The sequence below is a fragment of the Microcebus murinus genome, chromosome 12 (assembly GCF_040939455.1).
Source record: "Microcebus murinus isolate Inina chromosome 12, M.murinus_Inina_mat1.0, whole genome shotgun sequence".
Lineage (NCBI taxonomy): Eukaryota > Metazoa > Chordata > Mammalia > Primates > Cheirogaleidae > Microcebus > Microcebus murinus.
The window spans coordinates 71,404,644-71,430,054 of NC_134115.1; the positions used below are offsets into that span (position 1 = coordinate 71,404,644).

The 25,411-nt window shown below is 43.6% G+C and overlaps 1 protein-coding gene across 7 annotated transcripts in view; it reads left to right on the plus strand.

Moving 5' to 3' along the window:
• PALM2AKAP2 (PALM2 and AKAP2 fusion) overlaps positions 1 to 25,411 on the plus strand; it is a 428,813-nt gene that overhangs the window by 278,101 nt on the left and 125,301 nt on the right. For all 7 annotated transcript variants that reach the window (XM_012736750.3, XM_012736754.3, XM_012736751.3 and 4 more), the window contains one exon: positions 18,602 to 18,687. In XM_012736750.3, the coding sequence (XP_012592204.1) occupies positions 18,602 to 18,687 (86 nt within the window). The remainder of the gene's footprint in view (positions 1 to 18,601; positions 18,688 to 25,411) is intronic.

Genomic DNA, 25,411 nt, shown 5'->3' on the forward strand with positions numbered 1-25,411 from the left:
CATCTGCACACTTCCCAGTTAATCCGATATCTCTCTCACCTCATTAAACTAGCTCCAACTGGTAATACTTTATCAAATTCGAAAGAAATGCAACCCCCTACCAAAATCCAGATCTGAAAACTATTAACCTTAGGCTAACCTGGTTCAAAATACTAAGAGAGCTAATGTTTAATAAAGCCTTGGTATAATGTGTTCCTTGAGTCAACATTTGAAAAGTCGAATGACACAAAAGCTGTGAAACCTAAGGGGAGAAGTGCATTTGATTAAATGTAACTAAATGTGTTTTCTTGAATTATTTTGCTATGGGTCATAGCAATTTGACAGTAATTTTCTAAGCCTTGATTTTCTGATCTATCTTAATTTAGCTGTCAATACTATGAATAAGAGAATTCAGTTTCACTGGTGACCCTTGAAAGAGGAATTCTGAAAATAAGGGGCTATCAGGGCCTCCTACAAAAAGATTCCTGCAGCTGTTCCATCTGATGTGAACTTGATAAGTTTCCTTTATGTCCAAGTCTTCCCTTCTCAACATTTTCTCTGATATTCAAGCAGATGCAGACAGTCTTCTCCATGCTACGGCCTCTCTGACTTAGATTTTCTATTTCCCTTGTGTTTGTGCCAATTAAAATAAGACTCAGGCTGTGCTTATGACATATTTTGGGAAATTCATTGTGTAAGAATTGTTGACGTTCTCTCATACTGTTTTCCCTTAGTCTTTCCTCACTTCTTTATAGTTCTACCCTTTCTCGTCTTTGAAGCCTGTGTGTTTGGCATGGTTAGAAAAGTTCTTCCACATATTTTGGTTATTGTAATGGGTAACTACATCAAGGAGAAAACTACAAGTCATAAGCATGGAACAACTCGTTCTAGAAGCATTTCCTAAAGCACATGCCACTCCTCAATAGACATTTCTCTGCCATTTATTTTGTTGCCTGACGCTCTCTTTTCTCAGAAACATTAATATTTCAACGTGAATAATAATTTATGGAAACAATCTAATGAACTGAACATATAATAATAAGTTATTGCTATAAAGTTGAATTTTCTTATGAATTTTGGTAGGCGCCATATGAATATTTACATTGTTAGGATCATGTACCTACCCTTATGTTCTTCTTTTTTTCTTTCCATAATGTGATTTTCATGTTCACATGCCTGCATTTTTCAGCTTGAGATAAAAAATTTTAATCTTTTGGTCATTACTTTGATATATCATCTGCAAAGTGACTTATTAGGTCAAAGAATACAAACAATTTCATGATTTCCTAGAATGCTTTTGCTACAAGCAACAGAAAGTCATATCACAATTGGCTTAAATAATAAGGAAACAATATAATTGCCTATAACAAGAACTCCCATGGTGGCACTGCCCTGGACTTATTTAATTTCACAACACAGTGACGTCCTCAAGGGCCCAGCTTGCTTCCATATTTCTATCCTGCCATCCTGAGAGGGAAATCTCTGTCATCAACCAGATGTCCTCATGGTCACAAAATGGCTGCCACAGCAGAGGCTTTCACAGATATGACAATGTTCGTGGGAAGAAGATAGGGAAGTTTCTTCATCCATGTCTTTTAATGAGCAAGCAAACATTTCTCAAAGCAAACATTTCAGCTTATTTCATTGTTCATTGACTATTTCATCGGCCAGTGCCTTTCCTAAACCAGTCCCTGGCAGGGGGCACAGGATTTCCACAATTAATTTAGTAAAACACACAGCCATATGGAGGAGAGTAGTTTACCTTGACCAAATGAACAGGTTCTGTCCTACAGAGCAAGGGTGGTATCTGCCAAACTTCCATTAACGTGTCTTAGATCATTATCCCAAGAGGTGAAACCACTTTATAGTATCAACCTACAGTCTAAGTGTGCTTGTTCCCTGATAAAGCTAAATTTCTATAAGTTTTGCTTATTATAAATTTGAAGGATACTTTTGTAATGCAAATATTGTTTTAATTTTTTTTAGTGATAACCAAGGTGTATGTAGTCTTTTTAGGGTGAGTTAATCAGTTTTCATTTCCTTGAGTGTTTCACCTCCGTTGAATTTGAAAACCCCATTCCAACCAATCTTACATAGTCATTGTGTGAGGGTATTTGAAACCCCGTAAGATTATCCCTATAAGATTTTTGAGTCACCGACCATATCTACTAAATAAGCCGATATTGCCAAAGTCTTTCTTATAAGATGTTAACATTTAAAAGTAGGGAAAGGAAGGAAAAAAGGAAGGGAGGGAGGGGGGAGGGAGTGAGAGAGGGAGGGAAGGAGAAAGAAAAAGCAGGCAAGCAAAAAGGTAAAGTATGTGTTGGGAGGTCAAGAATTCTAGGTAGTCTGGAATTGAAGGACATATTGAGACTAGAGCAAAAAGAACATCCGTTTAACAAACTGCCAAGTGCCCCTCTCCCAGGGGACTCTCCCCACCGACCTTTATCTGGACATCAAGTTGTGCCCTTCTGCCATCTTGTCCCATCATGACTGGAGAGGCAAGCAGGTGAGACCATCCACTTGTAGCTCATCACAAATGTTCTCCAACTCGAGAGGATGCTGTGGGCATTTCCTCCCTTTTTCTTTCTGGTTGCACTCACTGCCACTCAAAAGTTCTCTCTCGTGATCGAGCTAGTAAGTCCTGTTCCATGCTGTTGTGCCTTGGTATTTGTGCCTCCAAATTCCATTTGCCTGGAATACTCACCTTCTTCAGAGTGGAGGACCTTAACCAAAAAACAGCAACAAAAAGCTTTCTTCTCTAATATTTATCACTCCAAATAGGTTATCTTCAATATATTATTCTGGCAAGAGACCCTTCTTGTGGACACTTTCGGCTATCAGGGATAACACAGTGAATGATCTGGAGAGCTCTGTCACGCCCCAGTGTCAGGTGGCTGTGTGGGACCCTGCCAACCTCTCCAACTGCCAGTCAAACTCGGTCCCTCCGTTCTTGGCCCGTGTAAGTTGTAAGTTGCCATAGGTGGCCGCCCCTTCACTAGTCACCATGTGGGCACATAGATCCTATCGCAGTGTGTCTCCAAAGATCCCCATCCTAATCTAAATGCTGAACTTTTCACTTCATTTCAGAATTATTTTTCAAAATACCCACTAAAGGGGGAAATACAGTTCTTTCCTAAATTCTGATACCAGGATGGAAAGAATTTAGGGAACAACAAGCTCCTTATGCTGATACCACTGTTGAACTCCTTGTTTCCTGGGGATTGGCTGGAAGTCTTTGTGAACACTCAGCGGCTTGCCCTTCAGAGTGTCAGCACAAACGGCTGGCACCATGGGCCCACATATTGCTGTATGGTGTTGCCAAAGCTCCTACCATAATTGACCCTAAGTCAAGGTTCTCTACGTTAGCCTCAGCCTAAAGCAGGGTCCCACGGTAGATTCCAGAACCAGCTCTTCAGATTCTTAGTCCTTGCTGCAAAAGCTACTTTTAAAACGGCTCAACAATTCAACTCTCACTGGTGTGGTGGCTCACAGCTGTAATCCTAGTCCTTTGGGAGGCTGAGGCAGGAGGATTGCTTGAGCCCAGGAGTGTGAGGCTGCAGTGAGCTGTGATGGCACCATCGTACTTCAGCCTGGGCAACAGACCGAGACCCTGTCTCAAATAAATAAAAAAATAAAAATAATTTTACTCTCCATGCAAGTGAAAGTTAAAAATGCTGGCTAAGTAGAACAAAGGTAGCTTCACCTCACCAGCCGGCAGCAGACCAAAGCTATAAGTCACTGGGTGTGGGGGTGTAAATCGGAGTCAGTGACATTGCCAGAAGTTGGCACATTTGTCAGAACACCTTGCCTCTCGTTCATCGTGAGATCAGCATGAGCCCAGAATCTTGTAATTCTGTGGTAATATTTTTACTCTTGGAGAAAAATAGAAGACAACGTTGAGAGGCTTTCTCTGCAGTTTCCAAATTTCCCCTTGGTGCTGAGTAGTTTGTTTTCAACTAACGTAGGACTTTATCTTGGGCTAGCAGGGACTTCTTCTAAGTTAGGGTCCAGGGATGTGGGCTCCCTGAGGGCAATTGCTCCTTACCTCTGCGTCTGACTATTGAGGGCTCAGGAAGCAGCCAGCCTGGGGTGGGACTGGTACCCAGAGGAGCATCCCCGATTGGGAAAGGAGCCAGGATGTGTTTTAAATGCTGCCTTTTGACGACCTTCTGTTTGAGTCGCAGTCTTGCTTCTTCCTCTAACAGCTTTTATCATAGCCTTAGCCATGAGCACGTTTCTTTAAGATGATGAATCAAAAGGTGTCACTTTGGAGGAGTCTGGCAAAAAGAAACTCCTCTCCTTAATACTGGGTTGCCGTCCATCCCAAAGCCTTGTTTGCTCACATCTCGAAGACGAAGGTATCCAGGGTACCTTGTACAATCTAGCTTTAGATAGAGGTCTCAGTGGGACATAGAGGCATCCAGGAATGCTTGAAGGCTGTTTTGTAAGGGAAGAAGAGATGTGTTTGAATCGCGACGGCCAAGCTAGGACCAGGAGTTGCACAGAGTTAAATTTTAGCTCAATATCAAGAAGTACATTCTGACCTGGAAAACTTGGTAAAAATAGAATTAGTTTCTATTTTATGTGTATTAGTTTCTGAGGGCTGCCATAACAAAGTACCACGAATTGAGTGGCTTAAAACAGTCCTCTTTTGGGGGGGTTAATATTTATTCTCTCACAGTTCTGGAGGCTACAAGTCCAAAATCCAAGCATTGTCAGGTCTATGTGTTCTCTCTGAAGTCCCAGCTTCTGTTCCCCCAAGCATTGCTTGGCTCGTGGCAGTGTAACTCTAATCCCTGCCTCTGTCTTCACGTGGCCATCTTCCCTGGGTGTCTGTCTCTCTTCTTATAAGGACACCTGTCATATTGGTTTAGGGCCCACCCTAATGACCTCATATTAACGTGGTTACATCTGCAAAGACTTATTTCCAAATAACGCCACATTCTGAGGCTAGGTACTAGGCTTTAGGACTTCAACATACTTTTTTGGGGGGATGCAATTCAGCCCATAACAGGCTGCCTCTATGAGCATGAGTTCTTTATACCCGGAAGGATACAAATAGAATCAGAGTCTTTAAACATGCTTAAAGAGATCTAAGCACAAATAGAGAATGCAACTAGATGACTTCCAGCATCTCTTCTGACCACGGCATTTCCTAATGCCATGAGTCCTTTTGTAAATGGCTCTTCTAAGCCCCAGGACCATACTTGGTCTGGTCTTGGTGAAATGTCACATGCACAAAAGCACAGTCTGGCTTCCAAAAACATTCAAAGGTGCTCCAAACTTTCTTTTTAATTCTTTTCTTTTTTTTTTTTAAATATAAATAGAGAGTTTGTTTTGGCCAAGCTTGAGAATTGCAACACAGGAGCACAGATTCATGTTGTCCTGAATATACATTCTCTCTTTTTAATTCTTGAAGAACATTATGGAGATCTCTGTTTCTGTCCCCTGTGGCTGCTCCCCTTGGAGTCTCTCTGTTTTAGTCAGTCCTCTTCTGGTCACACGTGACAGAATCCTAATTCAAAGCAGCTTTAAAAATGATTATATTATCTTCCCAAGTTAAAAGTCCAAGAGTGATTCTTTCAGCCTGGACTCCAGCTTTGCTTTGCTCTCCATTGGCTCCCTCTTCTGGAAAGCTTTTTCTGTGTGGCCACCAGGACCCCAGGCTCCAATCTTATCACTTTAGCAAACTCATTGAGAAAAGTGATCCTTTTCCCACAGTCTATGGGAAGTCCCGTGCTCTCCTTGCGCCAACTTTGTCACTTGCTTTCATCACATTCTCACCCGTAAACTTGCCAGTGGGACTGTGACCACCTCTTGGGGAAGGAAACTGAGGAAGGAACAGAGGCGGCCCTGGGTGAATGGCATGGACTAGGAATGGAGGAGGACAGCACCCCAAAGGGAAATAGGCTGCCATTAACATGATAAAAGAGAACCAGCGTTGGGGAGGCCAAAGGCCAAAACAATCACTATCAGTATGATTCCATCCCTCACACCACTGTTCTCTCTCCCTCTCTTTCTCTTCTTTTCTCTCTTCCTCTCTCCTTCTCTTTCTCCCTTTTTCTCCCTCACTCTCCCTGTATTTCTCTTTCTCTCTTTTTCTCTCTCCCTTCCTCTCTTTCTCCTTCTCCCTCTCTCTTTCTCTCTCTTCCGCTCTCTCTTCCTGCCCTCCACATCTAGGCAGCTGAGTATCTGCCTTTTTTCCCCCTTCCCCTTTCCTCCTGCCTCTCCACTAGCCTCTTCCTACTTGTTTTCCCAGCTCTGTATTGTGAATGCCTGGCCGCTGGGCTGGCAAATGCTGAACCCTCCATAAAGGGCCAGAAAGGGAGAGAAGTGGAGGCAGCCCAAGCTGTGTTCCTTTGGCAGCTGAGAGGAGGGAGGAGGGGAGGAACTCCTGATAGTAATTTTTGTCCACTGGCCTATATCAAATCACCGAGTGATCCTGTATCATTTTGAGTTGTGGGTGCTTTAAAAGTTTGCATCTGAGTCCAGGAAAGTGACACATGAATTTGCACATGATGGTGAAGGAAGACTTAGGGATGTAAATACTCTGATACTAAGCGATGGACACATCCCAAAAGTCTAGGCAAGGCTTCTGTAGTGGGTCAAACCAAACTCCCAGATGGGTTTTTAAACTTGAGAAACACCAGGCTTTTTTGTTTCCAATCACACAAGCACTCTTGAATTGAAAACAACATTGGGTCATAAAACAACATTAAAACTATGTAATTGATACCTTTTATCCTCAGGCTTCAGCACATTCAGCCCCAGGGCAGTTCAGACTCAAACCCTTTAAACAAACCTGACCCCCATGCACTGCACAGACAGATCACTAAGGGCGGTGAGCAGCCCAGCCAAGGGTGCTGGAGGTCCCATCCTGACCCCCTCATCCTCACCTGTCTTATCCCTGGTCTTGCTCTGATCATCCGTTTCCTCCCTGGGGCTGTCTCCCCCCCCCCAGTACCCCACACCCCCAGGCTGTGTACGTTGGCTCTCAGCAAACACACGCCCAGATCCCGGGCACCTTGCTCTCTGACTGCCCCAGCCCCGCCAGCTGTGATCAGGGCTCTCCTGGTTTATGCCTGGACCTAGCGGTACCCAGGTGTGTTCATTTGCTAGAGCTGCCATAACAGAATATTTGTTGCCATTTATAATCCTGGGCCAGTGATTATCCTAAGACCCTTCCTGAACTTTCCAGAGAGTTCTTTTTCAAATATTCTCTTTTTTACGCTCTTGCTTGATTCAGGTGGGATTTCTGAATGGCTGGGTGAGCTCCTACAGGTCATCAGACACCACCACAGCCTCCCTGCCCCCTCAGGAGCAGGAGAGGAAGCTCTGGCAGGACGCCCAGAACTCGGGGTGGAAATGTAACTTCCTGGCCACTGCCCAGGGGAGACCTCATACAGTGAGGAAAGGGAGAGAGGAAGGAGCAGTGCTGGAAATCAAATGTCCAGAGAGAGAACCGCCTCCCAGGCTGCCTGTCAGCTCCCTGGGGGTGGGACTGACTCTTTCCATGTCAGTCTCCCCAGCCCAAGCACAGTGCCTGGCACACAGCAGAAACGCAGGGCACGTGGTTGAGGTGGGGAGTGATGTGACCACAGCTACAATTCTGGAAAATAACGATGGTCATGATATGGAAGACAGATCTGCACCGGGGGACCTCGGAGGCCTGAGCTGGTGCACTCTCAGTGAGGATGGGGAGGAGGGGGGAGGGGGGAAAGGAGCTTCAGAACCTGGCTTCTCTGTGTCTCTAAGGGCTTTGCTGTCCACCATGCCTGCAGCTCACCAGCACCCTTTACACGGCATAAGAGGGACCGTCACAGCACACCAACTGGACAGTTGACCCTTCAAAGAGCCCAGAGACTGAATATGCCTCCATCACCACCTGCTGTTTTAATGACTAATTGGTCAATGCATCGCCCCCGGGTGGAAACTGGATCCAAGACAGTGGCTTGGGTTTTTATTTCATTTTATATCACATTTTTAGGAAATAACACATGAAATATCTTTCCAGCCCAGTAAAATAAGGCTGGCAAACTTAATAATTAGGGTGTGTGGAGAATATAAAAGAATCCTTTATTGGACCTGAAAAGGAGCCCCACTGAGTGGTTAATATCTGCAAAACAATTTGAGAGTAAGCCAGGTTTTAAGCTGTTAGTTCTCTAACCTCTGAGTAGGGAAATTGAGCAGTCCCTTGAATTTGCTGCAAGCAGTACGGTTGCCTAAAAAGGCTTTAATTTGTGAGCACTGGCTCAGGCCAGCCAAAACAAACCATTTTCGAAATTAGTTTGGGCCTCAAGGGGGTCTCATAAAACTCATTTTAAACAATGTACTGTGATCCTTTTTTTTTTGCTCTCATTTCCATGCAATTGGAGTCTGCTTCCCTCTTCATATGCAGAAGGGTGCTTAAAATGCACCTTTGAGAGCAGAGCAGATGAAGCACCCAGTTTTCTGACCCACTCTCAGATGCTGTGACTGAGAAAGGCTCTTTTCTCCTCCAAGGATGTCCAAGACTCCTGAGTGTACAGTGGTAGTTGGAAAACAGTTGCGGCTCCGTGCCCAGATGTGCATATGTGTGTGCACATGCACATGGGTGTGTGCATGGGTTGTGCACATCTGCAAATGTGAGTCAGCATGTCACACACATGCATGCACATAAATGGCTCTGAGTGCATGAGTGTGTGTGCATGTGCACACATAAGAGCACATGCATATGGGAGGTAGGTGCGTGTGTGCACATACCTTCTCAATCTCAGGAACGGTGTTCCTTCCTGCCATTCCAGCCAAGGGCACCTTAGTTAGCAGGGGTGATTGGGAGCAGCACGTTGCAGCATGGGCACTGTGGTTGGAGAACCTTATCCAGACCCCAGATGTACTCCTTACTTGTGTGTCCTTGTGCAAATCCTTTACTTCTCTAAACCTCATTTTTGCTATCTGGAAAATAAGGACGCAAATAGTGCCTATGTCAGCCGGGTGCAATGGCTCATGCCTATAATCTCACTGCTTTGGGAGACTGAGGCAGGAGGATCCCTTGAGCCCAGAAGTTTGAGGCTGCTGTGAGCTATGATCATGCCACTGCACTCCAGCCTGGATGACAGAGCAAGACCCTGTTTCTAAAAAAGAAAAAGAAAAAAAAGCACGTTGGGGGTTTTTTGGTATTAATGAGATAATATATATGAAATATAGTACAAAGAAGAGCACATAATAAGTACTCCAGAAATTACAGCTATTGTTATTATCATCATTATTCCTTCTTATCCCATGCTTTCAGGGAGACAGGTGGAATCAGCAAACTGTTTTCTAACCCTAGGTGCTGTAAGTTTCCATCTCTTCTCTGAGAACAAACTTGGCCCCAGCTCTTTGTGGAGTGTCTAAACCCAAGGTTCAGCTCTCAGGCTCTGGGTACAATCATATTCTTAAGCTTCTTCCATCTTTTGAAAGTTCCGCTGCCCAGGCTGCCCTCTGCAGAACTGGATTGTTGTGGGATGGCGCAGGACCATGTGTTGGAGCTCTTTTGCATGAAGGGAGAACTGCCCTGATCCAAATGGCCACAGAGAATTCCCGCAAGCCCTCAGTGAGTGCCTGCTGAATCGCACTGGATTGGGCCTGGTGCCAGGCATGACTGTGTATGTCTCTAGGGACCCTGCCATAAAACCTTCCTTTAACCTGCACATTTGTGAGCTCAGATGCCAGCTTGCATGGAGAGCTCAGAGAGGAAAGCCTCCCCTCTGTGAATCTTTTGTTCAATATGCCCTCAAGCTTCCTGTTCCTCATCTCTAAAAACAAACAAAATACTAATCTTTGGGGTTGTAGTAAAATGTATTGGTTAGATAAATAGCCTCTGGGGGTCAGAGTGCTTGGATGTAAATATTGGTTCCATTACTTCTTAGCTCAGTTGTTTCAACTTTTTTAAGCCTCAGTTTTCTCATCTGCAAAGTGGGGACACTGTTGTACCTGCCTCATTGGGTTGGATGGGAGTTAAATGACCTAATACACATGGAGGCTTAGTCTAGACCCATCGTCCATCCTCAGTACAGTTTGGCTGTCTTATTGATACTGTGGTACCATGTTGGTGGAGAGTGAGCAGTGGTGTCAGGAAGGCATGGGGCATACTTGGCAAGATATTGAAGTTTTTCTTTGAGCATCTTTGAATCTCCTAAACGTCTGCTCCTCAGAGGCACCCAGAGAGGGTTCCCTCACTCTGAGAAATATAGTGGGGAAAGGGGTTCTAATGACCTCTGGGTAAATTTGAGAAAAATAACTTGTCATCGCAGAGGTGGGCCTTTCTCTTTCCCAGTGAGCTTTCCTTGGGGACAGGAGCTAAGGCAGGGGGAAGTGCCCCTGCTACCACTGCTTCTACAGGCACTGGGGCCTGGTGCTCACATCTACCCAAGGAAGAGAAAGCCAGGTCTGAGAAACAGGGATGACCCACCACCTGGAGTGGGGTGGGGGGTGCTGGGGGTGGGGCTGCATCCTGCCCCTCTCCCTCAAGCCCGTGGGCAGGGCTTCCCATCCAGAGGAAGAGGCCCATCAGCTTATCCTTGGGTGGGGTTTCCTACAGCCAAGTGTTTAAAGGCAATTCATTGTTCTGAAGTTCCGCTGTGTTTTAATGACCACCCTGCTAAGAACTCCTCCAAGAACAAAGTGAGATTTGAAAAACCCACAGGATTACATGGAGCCAAAGGCCATGAAAAGGAACAGAACTATCAGGCCAAGTCTCCATTCCAAGGGTCTCAGTGCAGAGATTTGGGTGAGGAAGAGTGCTAGCCCCATTCTTTTCATTGTGATCAAGCAAAATGATTTTACGGGTGGGTCAATCTTTTGTCTATAAAATGAGATTGATATAATGAGTGCCCAGGAAGAAACCTGGTCTAGGAAAGAGACAAGGCACTCTTGTCTCCTTCAGTCCCAGCTTACCAGCTACTATCTGAGACTTCGGCAAATTCTTTTCCATCTCAGATCCTTGGTTCTCTCACTGAAACCCTAAGGGCTGTGCTCTAGACCTCCTTGCAATTCCGTGGCTGTGTCTATGCCATGGGCTGATGAGGGTTGAGGCAGGGGTGAGATGAGGAAGAGAATAGTCAAACAGATAAGAAGGTTGGAGGCCTGAGAAGGTTCAAAGTCCCTTTTGGTCCTAGGACCAAAGTCCTAGCCAACAACGACATACACTCATATCTGCTCAGGGCCCTCCACTAACCCATTAGCCAGACTAGATAGGTCATTGTCAGGGATCTTTTCTCCCCCAAACCATCTGGGACTCAGCTCTTCTTAGGATGGTCTATTCTAGCTGACCGGCGTGCATGACCTTGTGAGGGAGTGGGGAGCATGACCAGGAAGAGGCCACTTGGAGGCTGAGAGGCACCCATCAGATGACATTGTAGAAGAGCTTTCTACCTGGAGCAAAAAGCAGCTTGGGCAGCCTCGAGGCCCTTTCCACTCCTGTGCTATGTGGGGAATATTTAATGAGCCCCCATGGCACTGACTTGGGTGGGACAGCCCTGTCTTCAAAGTGCTCAGGGTCTCACCACCCGGGCGATTTATGTCTGGTGACCACGTCTCCATGTAGCTCCTAGCTCTTCATACTGTGCCTGACTCTGGAGGACAGGGCTAACCACAGGCTGTTTTTAATTCCATCCAGAGGGGATCGACTGAGATCTGGGCCTGTCTGTTCCCCATGTCCTCCGCCCCCTCTCCTTCAACAACCCTGTTTTCCTGGGAGCACCCTCTGAGCACCTTCCCCCACACCTGGCTGCCCAGCATGAACACTTGTCCTTTAGCAGACACTTGGATGAGACTGTGTATCAGGCCCGCCCTGGCCCACGGGTGCTTAGGAGACAGTTGACAAGGGCCCAGGGAGGCAGCATTGACCAGCAGACACTGTCAGACACACCTCAGGGCTATCCCTGCTAATAATGAGTGTCCTAATGAGTGTCCCTAATGAGTGTCCCACCAAGTGGAGCTAAGGATCAGAACTGAGAGTTCCCAGTACAGGGTGCAGGGGGAGATGTCACCCTGGGGCTGAGCTGAGACACCACCAGGGAGGAGCTGGCACCAGAAGGCAAGGCTGAGTCCCACATCACTTGTGTACTCAGCCTATATGGATTCAAGTGTGTATTCTTAACTAAATTAATGAGAATAAGAGAGAAGAAAGATGGAAATGTAAAAAAAAATATAAGTGCTTTTGCCTTCTGTTCCAATCTATGTGCACATCCCCTTGTGACAGACCCTACTGGTTGCTTACCCGATGGCCGTCAACCTCTGTCCCCTTCTTTCTGGCTGGCCAAGATCCTTTCGTTCTTTTGTTCATCCTTCAGGCCATGTGCTCAGGGAAAGCTGAGACTTAGCCCTCACCCAGGGTGCAAAACTTGATTAATGGACTCCAAGCCAATTTTGATAATTCTATTTGTTTTTCCATGATTGATTTAGGAATGAGCTTCTGCTGCATTTTGACTGGTGAGACCTTGAGGGTCAGCTTCAGTGAGAGGTGGGGGGTGATTTGGGGGAAGGCTTCTTAACTATTAAAAAGTGAGGTGAGGAGAATCCTCCTTTTTCCTGCCTCTGAGCATTTTCATGACATAGAACTGCTGTGTCCACCTTGGGACACAGAAGAAAGCTGAGAGAATTACAGAAGGGTCACACTGAGGACACAAGGCCATAGATCCACTGAGTCAGCCACCTCTGGGGCCACAGTCTCTTGGGACTTCTTGTTACATGAGCCAGTCAACCCTGTCTTGTTGAATCCTCCCTTAAATAGTCTTTTTACTACCTGCAGGTAAAAGCATCCCAACTGATACACCCAGTATGAGGGCCACGAGGGACTCGCAGTTGGTCTCAGCTCCTTGTATCTCTTACAATCTGAGCATCAACAAACCCTGAGAAATTCTAGAGTTTCAGGGTATGCATTTTTTGTACAACATGATCCTTAGTGCAAGCCAACAGCATCATCTGGCATTTAACAGACGAAACACAAGTCTATTCCAAGGCTGGAACAAAAAGTGACTCTACTGGGCTTAGTGAAGCGTGGTGCTATCTTGTTCTTTAGGGGAGAATTAGGGAATGTTCAGGGACAGTTTTGACTCAACAGGCTTATGCCTTTTATCTCTAGGACCTAAATGAGATGCAACTAAACACTGTACACAATGGAAACAGAGAGTGACCAAAGAAGAGTAGAAAGTATGGGCCACTATAACCTGGTTGAGGAGACAAAAGTTAAATTTGGCAGGATTGTTTTAGAGGATAGATCACAGCAAATGTATCCAAAGAATTCTCTATATGGGACCTTGAGATTGATGAGGAAGGCAAGTATAGAAGGGTTCCTTCCTCCCATAAGGCTGGGATGGGTTCTGCTGCTATAATAAACAAACCCCGACCCCATACAAACAATAAAGGTTTAGTTCTCACTCATGCTCCATGGCCCATGTCTCTGCTCTGCGTTACCCTCACGCTGGGGCTTAGGATAATAGAATCACCACTGTCTGGAACATTGTCAGTCACTGTGGTAGAGGGGAAGGGCTCTGAGCGGTCCTAAATCAGCAGTTAAATGCTCCAGTCCAGAAGAGATAGATGCTACTGCTGCCTACGCCCATTGGCCAGAACTGGTCACATGGACTCACCAACTCTAAGGAAGCCAGGAAGTGAAATCCTGTTATGTCCACAGGAAGAAAGAACTGGCAGTATTCAGGTGAGCAGCACCCAATTGTGGTGACCACCACAGTCACCCACTTTGTCCAAGCATGCATGTAAAATTTGTATGGACAGACAAGCTAGAACAAAGTTCCATTCTCTGGCACATTCAGGTCCATTTGGGCTTGTCTTTGTTCCTTACTCTGCTTTGACCTAGTGGTGCCAGGTGGTTCCAGGTAGCCTGGGTATAGCTGGTGTCCTCCCATGCAGTGCTGCCTTCTCCCTCTGGGCCTCTGACACTTTTCTATTTTAATTTTATTTTTACTACCAACCAGGGTGGGAGCTAAGGAAGTCACTCAGTGGTTTCCTCTGGAATGCCAGCCATTGCCACCCCACCAGACCTCTTTAGCTGCCTGCCCCCTTCATTGTGCCACATTCTGTGTCCTTTTCTTCAAACACGCAAAGCTACTTTGTCTACAAGCCCTCATGGCTACCTGCTACTGGCTCAAATCCCGCTCCCTGCAAACCCTCGTGTGTGGCCCTGCCTTCGCCAGCCAGAACCTGAGCTCAGCAGCTTCGTTCTGGTTGCACTGCCCTGTCGACCCTCATGTGCACTATTCTCAACAGAAATCCACAGCAGAAACCCATGTAAGTCAACAGGGCACAACTTGTGAATGGAGACAAAGATGTTGGCATTAGGGAACTAGAACTTTAGGTTAATGCACTTATTCATCTGACTGTGCAGCTCAGTGAGAAGATGTGTAAAAAGCAATAAAAAAAATTGTAGGGGTTAGGTTTATTTATTCCTGAGAGATCTTTATAAAACTGTCTCTGATGGAGTATATATAAGGTTACCTTAGCTACAAGTAGGCAAGTCTCAACTTCTCCTACTGCAGGGAAATGCAAACTTATTTTCTTTTGGGCAAAAGTTGTCATTTTTTTCCTCAAGGTTTGATCCTATATTTTAACAATGGAATAAAAATTGTAGTAGTATTTCTAGGGACTATAGGAATAATATAAATATGATTTCTCTTCTCAAATATGTTATAAAAGTATGTCAGTCTGGAATGTCTGCCATTTACAAGTAAACATCTGAGCTATTTAAGTGTTTGTGATAGAGTCATAAACCAAGGATCTTAATTGGGTGGAAATTCTTCTCAGGGATTTGAACACAAAGCAGATGTTGAAAGTCATTGATGTAATTTAGAGCTGAGGGGATCACAAACCAGCATCCTAAGCTACCCTACTACCCACTGGTGATAGAACCTATTTTCATGTCGGGGGAATGGAAATCACTGTTTTGGTAAAGGGAAGTCGCATTTTCAAATACATAAGCATCCTCCTACAAAGAAATGTCGATCGTCTTCCATCTCCAAGTCCTCAAGATGACAGGGTCTCTTGACCTTTTGTATTCAAATAAAATCGGCCTGTAGCCCTACCGTGTGTAGTATGTGGGTTAAGTACCTTCTCTAAGATTCTTGGCATCATGTCCTCCTCAGATTGCACGTTTGCAGGAAGCTCCCAGGGGCACAAGACCACTCTCTTCTCTCTACCTCAAAGTCTACATGTGGGACCTCGTTCTTTTCCCACTAGATAACACCAGCACAAGACAATGGTGTAGAACAGATCTCCACTGTAGGTACAAGAGTGAGGGAAGAGTTACATCCTGACACAGCATGATAGATAATTTAAAATTTATTTTTAAACATGGCTATTCTCAAAAGTCCTTTTTATGACTCCTGGTAATTTTTTACTGGCAATTCTTGCTCCAGCTTCTTTCAATTTCTCTCTCTGTCTTCTAACTGCACCTCTTCCTTTCTGTCCTCCTTCCGTGCTGTAGGACCCACCGTCTCACACCCAGATAGTCCATAAAGTTGCTTTGTTCTCCAAGACACAGTTTTCTCCCTGGAAAGAATTTCACCTCTAGCTTCACAAATTATTATTAGGATTAATAACATCTTTAAACTAAAGTGTTATATGTGTTTTCTTTCACTCTCACCAGGAAATAAGTTACCTAATTGGAAGTGTTTTCTTGATGGCAGGCCACAATTGTGAGAATATATACATTTTTATGTCCCATATCTTTCTTATGGCCATATAGCCTTTAATATATAGTATTATTTAAAAAGGGAATGATTGTAACAGAGAAAAAAATTCTTCCCGAAGTGGAATAATGTATATAGATGAAAATTAATTCTTGGAAATGAAATTTTTATTCAACAAAGAAATTTATATTCATATAGATAATGATAAAATTACGTAAGCCAGGCATAGTGGTGTGTGTCTGTAGTCCCAGCTACTCAGGAGACTGAGGTGAGGGGATTGCTTGAGCCCAGGAGTTTGAGGCCAGCTGGGGCAACATAGCAAGACCTCTGTCTCTTAAAAAAAAAAGTTAAAATGTTTGACCCAAAATGATTTTCATTTATAATTTTAATTTTGGTTTTAGATTGTATCTATTAAATATTGTTACAATAATGCTACTTGACAAACAATCCTAAAACTCATTAGTTTGTTGTCCTCCATATGCAGTTGGCTGGGGGTTGGCTGATCTAGGCTTGGCCTGGCTTCAAGGTAAAGATTGGGTCCAGGTCTAGTCCCCATAACTCTCACTCCCTTGCAGGCTAACTGGGCACTTCCTTCTCATGCTGTAGCAGAAGTACAAGAGGCAAGCCTCACCACACAGCCCATTTGTTTGCATTATGCCTGCTAACATCTTATTGGCTTAAGTAAACATCAGTGGGACAGGGAAGAAAATGCTTTCTACAATGGGAGAGGAGGGGAATGAATATTTGCTAAATAGTAATTCAAACTCTTATACAAACTAAATATCATACCATTGTCCATCATGCCCAGCATCTGTGTTTGTCTCTGCCAGCCAGACCCAACAGGCACCAACAGCGGCTTAAACCAGGAGGGGTTATGAGTCTCTTAAATGCAAGGCATGTCAGGGAAATAATCTATTCACATAGGAGCAGACATTTTTCTTCCAGAAACATGCATTTAAGCCAAGCTGATAACCTCCTTGCGGCAGTTTCTTGAGAAGAAAGTGTAGGTCAGGTCACCAAAGTCCTCTGACCCAATTTCTGCAACCTAGTCAGAAATGACAACTATTTGTACCTTGCAATGAATTACAGCCTACGGGTCTTGATTAATCCATTGTTCATATATACTACAAAATAAGAGTCTTAAGGATTCAGAACATAAAATAAGGAAATGTAACCAATGCTAATATATTAGAATTTAAATAATTTTATATTAGTTTATTTAAAGTATCATGTAACTTCAAACAATTGTTAGTGATTCATCACCTGGTTGTTTAGTTGATTCTTACTAGACATGCTGGCGTATAGCATTCTTACACATCTCTGGTTTCTTTATTTAGCACAGAGGCTGGTAAAGTACCTCTTGTGGGATAAATCTGGTCCACTGCCTGTTTTCGTAAATAAAGTTTTATTGGAACCCACCTATGCCCATGTGTTTATATGTTGTCTGTGCCTGCCCTCACTCTACACGGGCAGATTGGGGAGTTGCGACAGAAACAGGGTATGACCACAAAGCCTAAAATGTTTACTATCTGGCAAACAGAAAACATTTCCCAATCCTGATTTAACATAATGCTAGACAGTTGGAATTTTGGAATTTGTGTTATTATGCAGATTTGGGATGAACATTGTCTTTGAATTATCCTTAGAAAAAATTATTTGTTAAGGAAATCAGTAATATAAACAAATATTATGCAGAAAATTTTAACCCACTTTAGAAAACAATGTTTTTAATACTTTAGGTTATGAGTTCTCATTTCCAAACTGGCAAATTATTTTACCAATTATAAAATGTGCACTTGCTTTATAAAGTAGACCCTGAGAAACTCTACTAAGTGTTACTTTATTGGCCTTTAAGGAGATGCTTTTCCTTGCAATAAACCTATGTGTTTAAAAATATACTTGATATTACTTCAAACTTTTCACTCATGCAGACGATTCCAACTCTATACACACACACAAATTGCATCTGAATTAGTGTTTAGTGTTTACTATATTGTGTTCATAGATATTTTGCAACACCGGTTCCTGGTCTCTTCTTTAAGGTTAGAGAGAACAAAATCTTGTATCTTGCCAGATACATAGTCTGGCAGTTTAAGAAGAAAGGAACAATGACATTTCTAAAGACCTGGAGAGAGGGCATGTGCAGATTTTCAAAGTGACAATAAACTCTCAGTTATTTCTAGTAGGTGTGTGGAATTGAGAGCCAGGAATAACCCAGGGTCATTTCTAGCAGGTATTGAATTAGATGTGTGTATTTCTACATTCTAGGATTGACTTTAGGTCCCAAATAAAACATGAGTATGAGGCCTGGAATGTAAAAGAGTTCATTCCAACCTCTTCCCCTAGGCTAGACATAGAACTATCTATAAGACATGTGACTTAGACAATGGACTCCAAAGTTAGAGATTAGGTGAAAAAACAAAAGAGGTGCTATCAGATCACACAAAGGCAGCTTTCCTGGTCCTGTAACTGCCAGGTAGGTAAGAGACTCTAGGTTATCACCCCTTGCTTTCCTTTACTAGTCACATGAGAATGGAATCTGAGAAATGACAGCTATGTAGCCAGGCATGGTGGCTCACACCTGTAATCCCAGCACTTTCAGAGGCTGAGGCAGGGAGATCGCTTGAGGCCAAGAGTTTGAGACCAGCTAGACAACATAGCGAGACATTGAGACTTCGTCTCTACATAAAATAAAAACAGAAAAATTATTAGCTGGGTGTCGTGGCACGTGCCTGTAGTCCCAGCTACTTAGGAGGCTGAGGCAGGAGGATCAGTTGAGCCCTGGATTTGGGGGCTACAGTGAGCTGTGATCGCACCATTGCACTCCAGGCTGGGTGACAGAGTGATACCTACCTCTAAAAATATTTTTAAAAGAATAAAAAAATGATAGCTGTGTGTCTATCTGTGTCCGCTGAATCACTTGGTTCAAATGGCACTTTTTTTTTTTCCAGGAGTCGGGTGGGAGAGTACCCTGCTAAAGGGAGATGAGTCAGCCTCCAACACCACAGGAACCTCCAGCGCAGACATGACTGTCAAGGTAAGGGATCCTTCTCAGGCTGAGTCCCAAGGTGCATTTCTGGGGGCAGAATGACTGCCACCACTCCACCCTGCTGGGGTTCCCTTTTCTATTTACTGAGTCTTGGGGCAGCAACCAGACATGAGATTTTCTGAAATGTAGGGATCTGGATTAGGAAACCTCTTGAAAGCCAGAATCTAAGACGTGATTTCCAATGGGCCTGCTGTAGTATCTATAGTGAATATCTATACACTGTTTAGAGGCTATAAACATCTATAGCCTGTTTGCAAGTGGTAACTCCCACGGGGACACTGAAGCCCATCTGAAAATTCTGAGCTGAGAAACTGGGCGCCACTGTGCATTGTGAGGAAAGGGTCAGAGTGGCATAAAGTCACTTTGATCTTGACTCGAGATTTCCACTGATGTCAGCGGGAAGGCAGCACATGGCCCACCCCAGCTGGAACGCTAATGTCCAAAGGTTTACAAAATGAGTTATCTAGAAATCAGCCTATCATTGAACAGATTAGATGCATGAATTTGTAATCATTGCCTAGATTAAGGAATCTATAGCAAAAATTATCAGACTCAACCACTTTCCTTCTGTTACTGGATTGCACACAAAAGACTGACCCGCCTCCCTTGGAATTCTGCTTGTGTGTTAGTTAACAAAGTCTGGAGGGCTTTCTAGCATTTTTGCTTGAATGATTAGAATTTAAATATATGCCACTTCTGAATTTTCCTTTGAAAAACAAAAAGTAATGTCCCTTTTTATGTTGAGACATAACTGGAGAAATTCACTCTGGGATTTATTAGTAGAGGTTGTACAAAAGGATATCTAGGATGAATGTATTCGAGCTCTCTTTTGCAGTGTGAAGGCTGAACTTATGCTATCTTTGCTACAAACATTAGAGAGAGCAAGCAGAGGTTACCATTGTGAAATTAAATGAAAGATAGGTTAGTAGCCTGAGTGGTCAAAAAGTTCAGCAGTCTAGATAATAACTATCCTGTGCTGAAAGTTCATTTGCCTATAATTATGTTTAGCAGAATTTGCAAGACAATATATAAATTGCAATGATGCCTTGGTATTACATTGGCTATTGTCGCAAAGCCTGACAAGTTTGAGCCTAGGACCACATTGGGCAGAGGTGGATGGATGCCAATAATAAAAGCTGATGGATCTAGATTTATTGTCTTGGAATCTGTCATCATTTTGGGAAATATTAATAGTTTTTTGAGATGTGTTACCAGTGTAGTTGTAGGTGTGGTACAGATAGGCATTTTAATAATCAGAAAGACTGGAATTTGTTTTTATAAAAGCACATGGCATATTGTGATAGAAGCAAGTCTTTTCCAAGTCCCATTTGATAAGGTCACTGCTTGACCAGTCTACCTATCCTTGGTACCAAGATCTTGACTGAAATTATATTGGGGCCCCTCTAATTTAGACATCACACTCAATATTTCTCTTCTTTTTTAATGAATACCTGGGAATTTTTTATGAAAAAAGGATTTATGGCGAGGTGTAGTGGCTCATACCTTTAATCCTAGCACTCTGGGAGGCTGAGGCAGGAGGATTGCTTGAGGTTAGGAGTTTGAGACCAACCTGAGCAAGAGCAAGACTCTGTCTCTACTGAAAATAGAAAAATTAACCAGGTGTCATGGTATGCTCTAGTAGTCCCAGCTACTTGGGAGGCTGAGGCAGGAGGATCACTTGTTTGAGCATAGCCCAGGAGTTTGAGGCTCCAGTGAGCTCCAGTGATGCTATTGCACTCTACCCAGGGTAACACAGTGAGACCTTGTCTCAAACAAAACAAACATAAAAATTAGCAGGAGTGGTGGTGTGTGCCTGTAGACCCAGATACTTGGGAGGCTGAGGCAGGAGGATCCTTCGAGCCCAGGAGTTTGAGGTTGCTGTGAGCTAGGCTGATGCCACGGCACTCTAGCCTGGGCAACAGAGTGAGACTCTGTCTCAAAAAAAAGAAAAAAGAAAGAAAGAAAAGGAAAGATATTTATAAGTCCTAACCCTTGCTACCTGTGAATGTGGCCTTATTTGCAAGAAGGATCTTTGCAGATGTAATTAAGAATCTCGAGCTCGAGATGAGATCATCCTGGATTCACCAGGTGGGCCCTAAATTCCATGACATGTGTCCTTATAAGGGACAGAAAGGAAGGAAACTCACAGATGCAGAGAAGGCCATGTAAAGAAACAGAGGCCCAGACTGGAGTTGTGCAGTCCCAAGCCAAAAATCACCTGGAGCCACCAGTAACTGGAAGAGGCAAGGAAGAGTTCTTTTCTAGAACTTTCAGAGGCGGTGCCACCCTGCTGACACCTTGATTTGGGACTTTAGGCCTCCAGAATTGTGAGAACATAAATTTCTGTTGTTTTAAGCCACGAAGTTTGTAGCAATTTGTTATGGCATCCCTGGGAAACTAGTATACTCAGATTCTGCCAAGACTTGCACCTACTCTTCTTGAGTGCTAATGCCATAGAGGCTGACAAACCAATATTGTGCACATCCAGCATAACTGTCTTATTTTCCTATGGTCACCCTTTTTACAAGTTGTTTTTACCTGTTCTTGTTGTAGAAGAACCACTTTTTTTCAACCTGTATCATCACCATTCACTTGAAGAAAAGGATAGTCACATTTTAGCATAGCTTCTATATTATATCTTACTCTGTTTTGCCACTTGTCTAGGCATTTAATTAAAAAAAAAAAAAGATATGGATCAGTATCTAATTTTCCTAAAACTTGCCCGACCATGAAAATCACCTACAGCAGTGTAAACAACAATAAAAACACAGCTTCCCAGGCTGAGTTTTTTCAAAATTCAGATTTAGAAGATGTAGGTTTGAGAATTAGCATTTTTAAGAAATGCTTTGTGATCAGTTTTGGGAAGGGTTATCTTAGCATATCACTAGTGCAGTATAGGGGTAGTCATTTGAGTCCTACCCCTGCTCTTGGTTCTCTAATTGTCCAGCTGATCCAAGATAGGATTTGGGGACTTCCCTCTTTGCCCGACCTTGATCACTTCCCATTTGAACATTGAATAGAGCTCAGACTTCTCCTCCTGGCTTTTCACACTTCCTCCCTCTAACTCCAAGTTCATTTCTAGCCTTGTCTTTGCTGTTTCTCTCTATACTCACCTTGCCCTTTCAATCCAGTCTACTTGTAGCCAAAGTGAGGTTTTTTTTTTGTTTTCGTTTTTTTTTTTTTTAATTATTTTTTTTTATTTTGGCATATTATGGGGGTATAGCTTTTAAGGTTTCAATAAATGCCCATTTCCCCCCCTCCCCCCAAAAGTCTGAGTCTCCATCATGACCATCCCCCAGATGGTGCACATCTCACTCACTATGTATGTATATACCCGCCCCCCGCCCCCCTCCCCCCTCCCACCTGCCCAATACCCTATTACTGTAGCACCTATGTGTCCACTTAGGTGCTACTCAGTTAATACCAGTTTGCTGGAGAATATATCTGGTGCTTGTTTTTCCATTCTTGGGATACTTCACTTAGTAGTATGGGTTCCAGCTCTAACCAGGAAAATATAAGGTGTGCTATATCACCATTGTTTCTTAGAGCTGAATAGTACTCCATGGTGTACATATACCACAAAAAAGACACCTGCACTCGAATGTTTATAGCAGCACAATTCATAATTGCAAGGCTGTGGAAACAGCCCAAGTGCCCATCAATCAAAGAATGGATTAATAAAATGTTGTTTTTTTTTTTTTTTGAGACAGAGTCTCACTCTGTCACCCAGGGTAGAGTGCAGTGGTGTCATCATAAGCTTACTGCAACCTCAAACTCCTGACCTTCAGCAATCCTCTCCCCTCTGGCCTCCTAGAGTACTACAATTATGGGTGTGAGTCACCACACTGGCCCAAAGGGATCTTTTAAAAAAGCCAAGCTGAGCTGGGCACGAGGGCAGGAAGATTGCTTGGGCCCAGGGGTTTGAGCCCAGCCCAGGCAATACAGCAAGATGTCATCTCTAAAAATAATAAATTAATAAATAAAAAGGCCAGTCTGCTAATGTCCCTCTGCTAAGGAAGGCTCTGCTGGCCTGCCCATGGCTTCTGGATCAAAGACCAAACTTTGTAGGTGCTGTGTTTTTTACCCATCCCTGGCTTTTATTCACTGTCCCTTTGATCGTCTTCCTCTCCCTCCCTCTCTCTCCTGGCCTGCTTAACTCTAGCACTTTTTGACCAGCTCTGCTTGTTACGTGTTCTCACAGAACTATCGATGTCATTGCATAATATCCAGCCATCCCTGCTAGAATGTCATTTCCATAAGGCCACGTCTCCCCAGCACTTAGCCGAGTGTGGAACTCGTCATCCTGTGCATTTGGCAATATTTGTGGAAGGAACAAATGTATGAATGAACAAATGAAGTCTAATTGTTATCCAGGCTGTAGCTAAGCCAGATCTCAGGCATTCCTCAAACCTGTGCCCTGTGTAGGTTTTCACCTACACCTCTCACCTCACGGTCTTTCTTTTGCTGCTCTTCTTCCTGGCTTCCCCTCTCAAGCCACTTTCCTTCATGGTTTGGTTTGGTATTCACTTGTTAGAAGCTCCAAATTATAGTTCTGGCAGGGCACAGTGGCTAGCATCTGTAATCCCAGCACTTTCAGGAGGTCAAAGTGGGAGGATCGCTTGAGGCCAGGTGTTTGAGACCAGCCCCGGCAACATAGCAAGACCCCACCTCTACAAAAAATAATTTAAAAAAATTAGCCAGGTACAGTGGCATGTGCCTCTAGTCCCAGCTACTTGGGAGGCTGAGGCAGGAGGATTGCTTGAGCCCAGGAGTTTGAGGTTGCTGTGAGCTGTGATTGTGCCACTGTACTGCAGCCTGGGCAATAGAGGGAGACCTGTTTCTTAAAAAAAAAAAAAAAAAAATTATAGTTTCTTTTTTGTTGTTACCATTCTTTTTTTTAATACAACTTTATCCAGGTATATAATTTACATACCATAAATTTCACCCATGTAAGTGTATGATTCAGTAATCTTCAGTACGTTTACCAATCATTCCCACAATCTAGTTTTAGAGCATTTTCATCACTGCATAAAGATCCCCCAACTCCCTTACAGTTAGTCCCCTTTCCACCCCCAGCCCCAAACAACCACTCCTCATCTGTCCCTATGATTTGCCTGTTCTAGACATTTCATATAAATGGAATCGTAAAATATACGGTCTTTTGTGTCTGGCTTAGCATGATTCTTTTGAGCTTTATCCATGTTGCAGCTTTCATCAGTATCCTCTTCATTTCTTTTAATGCTGAATAATATTTCATTTAAGGGATATGCCACTATTTGGGGTTTTATTGGTTTTTTGTTGTCATTTTTGTAGTCCATTCACAAGTTGATGGACTTTTGTGTTCTTTCTACTTTCTGGCAATAATATTGCCATGAACAGTCACATGCAAATCTTTGTGTGGACCCGTGTTTTCATCTATCTTGAGTATGTACCTAGGCATGAAATTGCTGAGTTATATGGTATTAAATAAATCTATGTTTAATTGTTTGAAGAGTTGTCAGGCTCCTTTCCAAAGTGGCTGTACCACTTTACATCCCGCCAGCAATGGATGAGGGTTCTCATTCTTCCACATCCTAGCCAACACTTGCTATTGTCTGTCTTTTTTTTTTTTTTTTTTTTTTGAGACAGAGTCTCACTTTGTTGCCCAGGCTAGAGTGAGTGCCATGGCATCAGCCTAGCTCACAGCAACCTCAGACTCCTGGGCTCAAGCAATCCTCCTGCCTCAGCCTCCCAAGTAGCTGGGACTACAGGCATGCGCCACCATGCCCGGCTAATTTTTTCTATATATGTATTAGTTGGCCAATTAATTTCTTTCTATTTATAGTAGAGACGGGGTCTCGCTCTTGGTCAGGCTGGTTTCGAACTCCTGACCTCGAGCAATCCACCCGCCTAGGCCTCCCAGAGTGCTAGGATTACAGGCGTGAGCCACTGCAGCCTGGCTATTGTCTGTCTTTGATGATAACCATCCTCATGGGTGTGAAGTAGTACCTCATTGTGGTTTTGATTTGTATTTCCCTGATGGCTAATGACATTGAGTATCTTTGCATGTGCTTATTAGCCATTTATATGCAGTTAGTTTTCAATGGCTTGATTTCCTTTATTTGCCATAGTTTGTTTAGTTATTAAATCAGAGCACCCTCTCATTGCAGGTACTCCGTCAATGTTTCCTAAGTGAGGGACCCTCTTTTTGACCTTGATAGGAGGAAGTACCCAACCCTCCCTTCTCCTGTAGGATCTCTGCCCTCCCCACCAACACCCCCCTCTGCGGGGGTCTCATTAATCTCTTTTCTATTTTCTTTCTCTCTCTCTTTTTTCTATTTCACTTTCACATTAGCTTTTTAAGAAATTCCATCATTTTTATTAGCCTATCAATGTTATTTTTATATATGGTAAAATATACATAACATAAAATTTACTATTTTTTTTTTAGACAGAGTCTCACTCTGTTGCCTGGGCTAGAGTGCCGTGGCGTCAGCCTAGCTCACAGCAACCTGGGCTCAAGCAATTCTGCTGCCTCAGCCTCCCAAGTAGCTGGGACTACAGGCATGTGCCACCAAGACTGGCTAATTTTTCTATATATTTTTAGTTAGCCAATTAATTTCTTTCTATTTTTAGTAGAGACAGGGTCTCGTTCTTGCTCAGGCTGGTTTTGAGCTCCTTGAGTCATCCACCCGCGTCAGCCTCCCAGAGTGCTAGGATTACAAAAATTTAC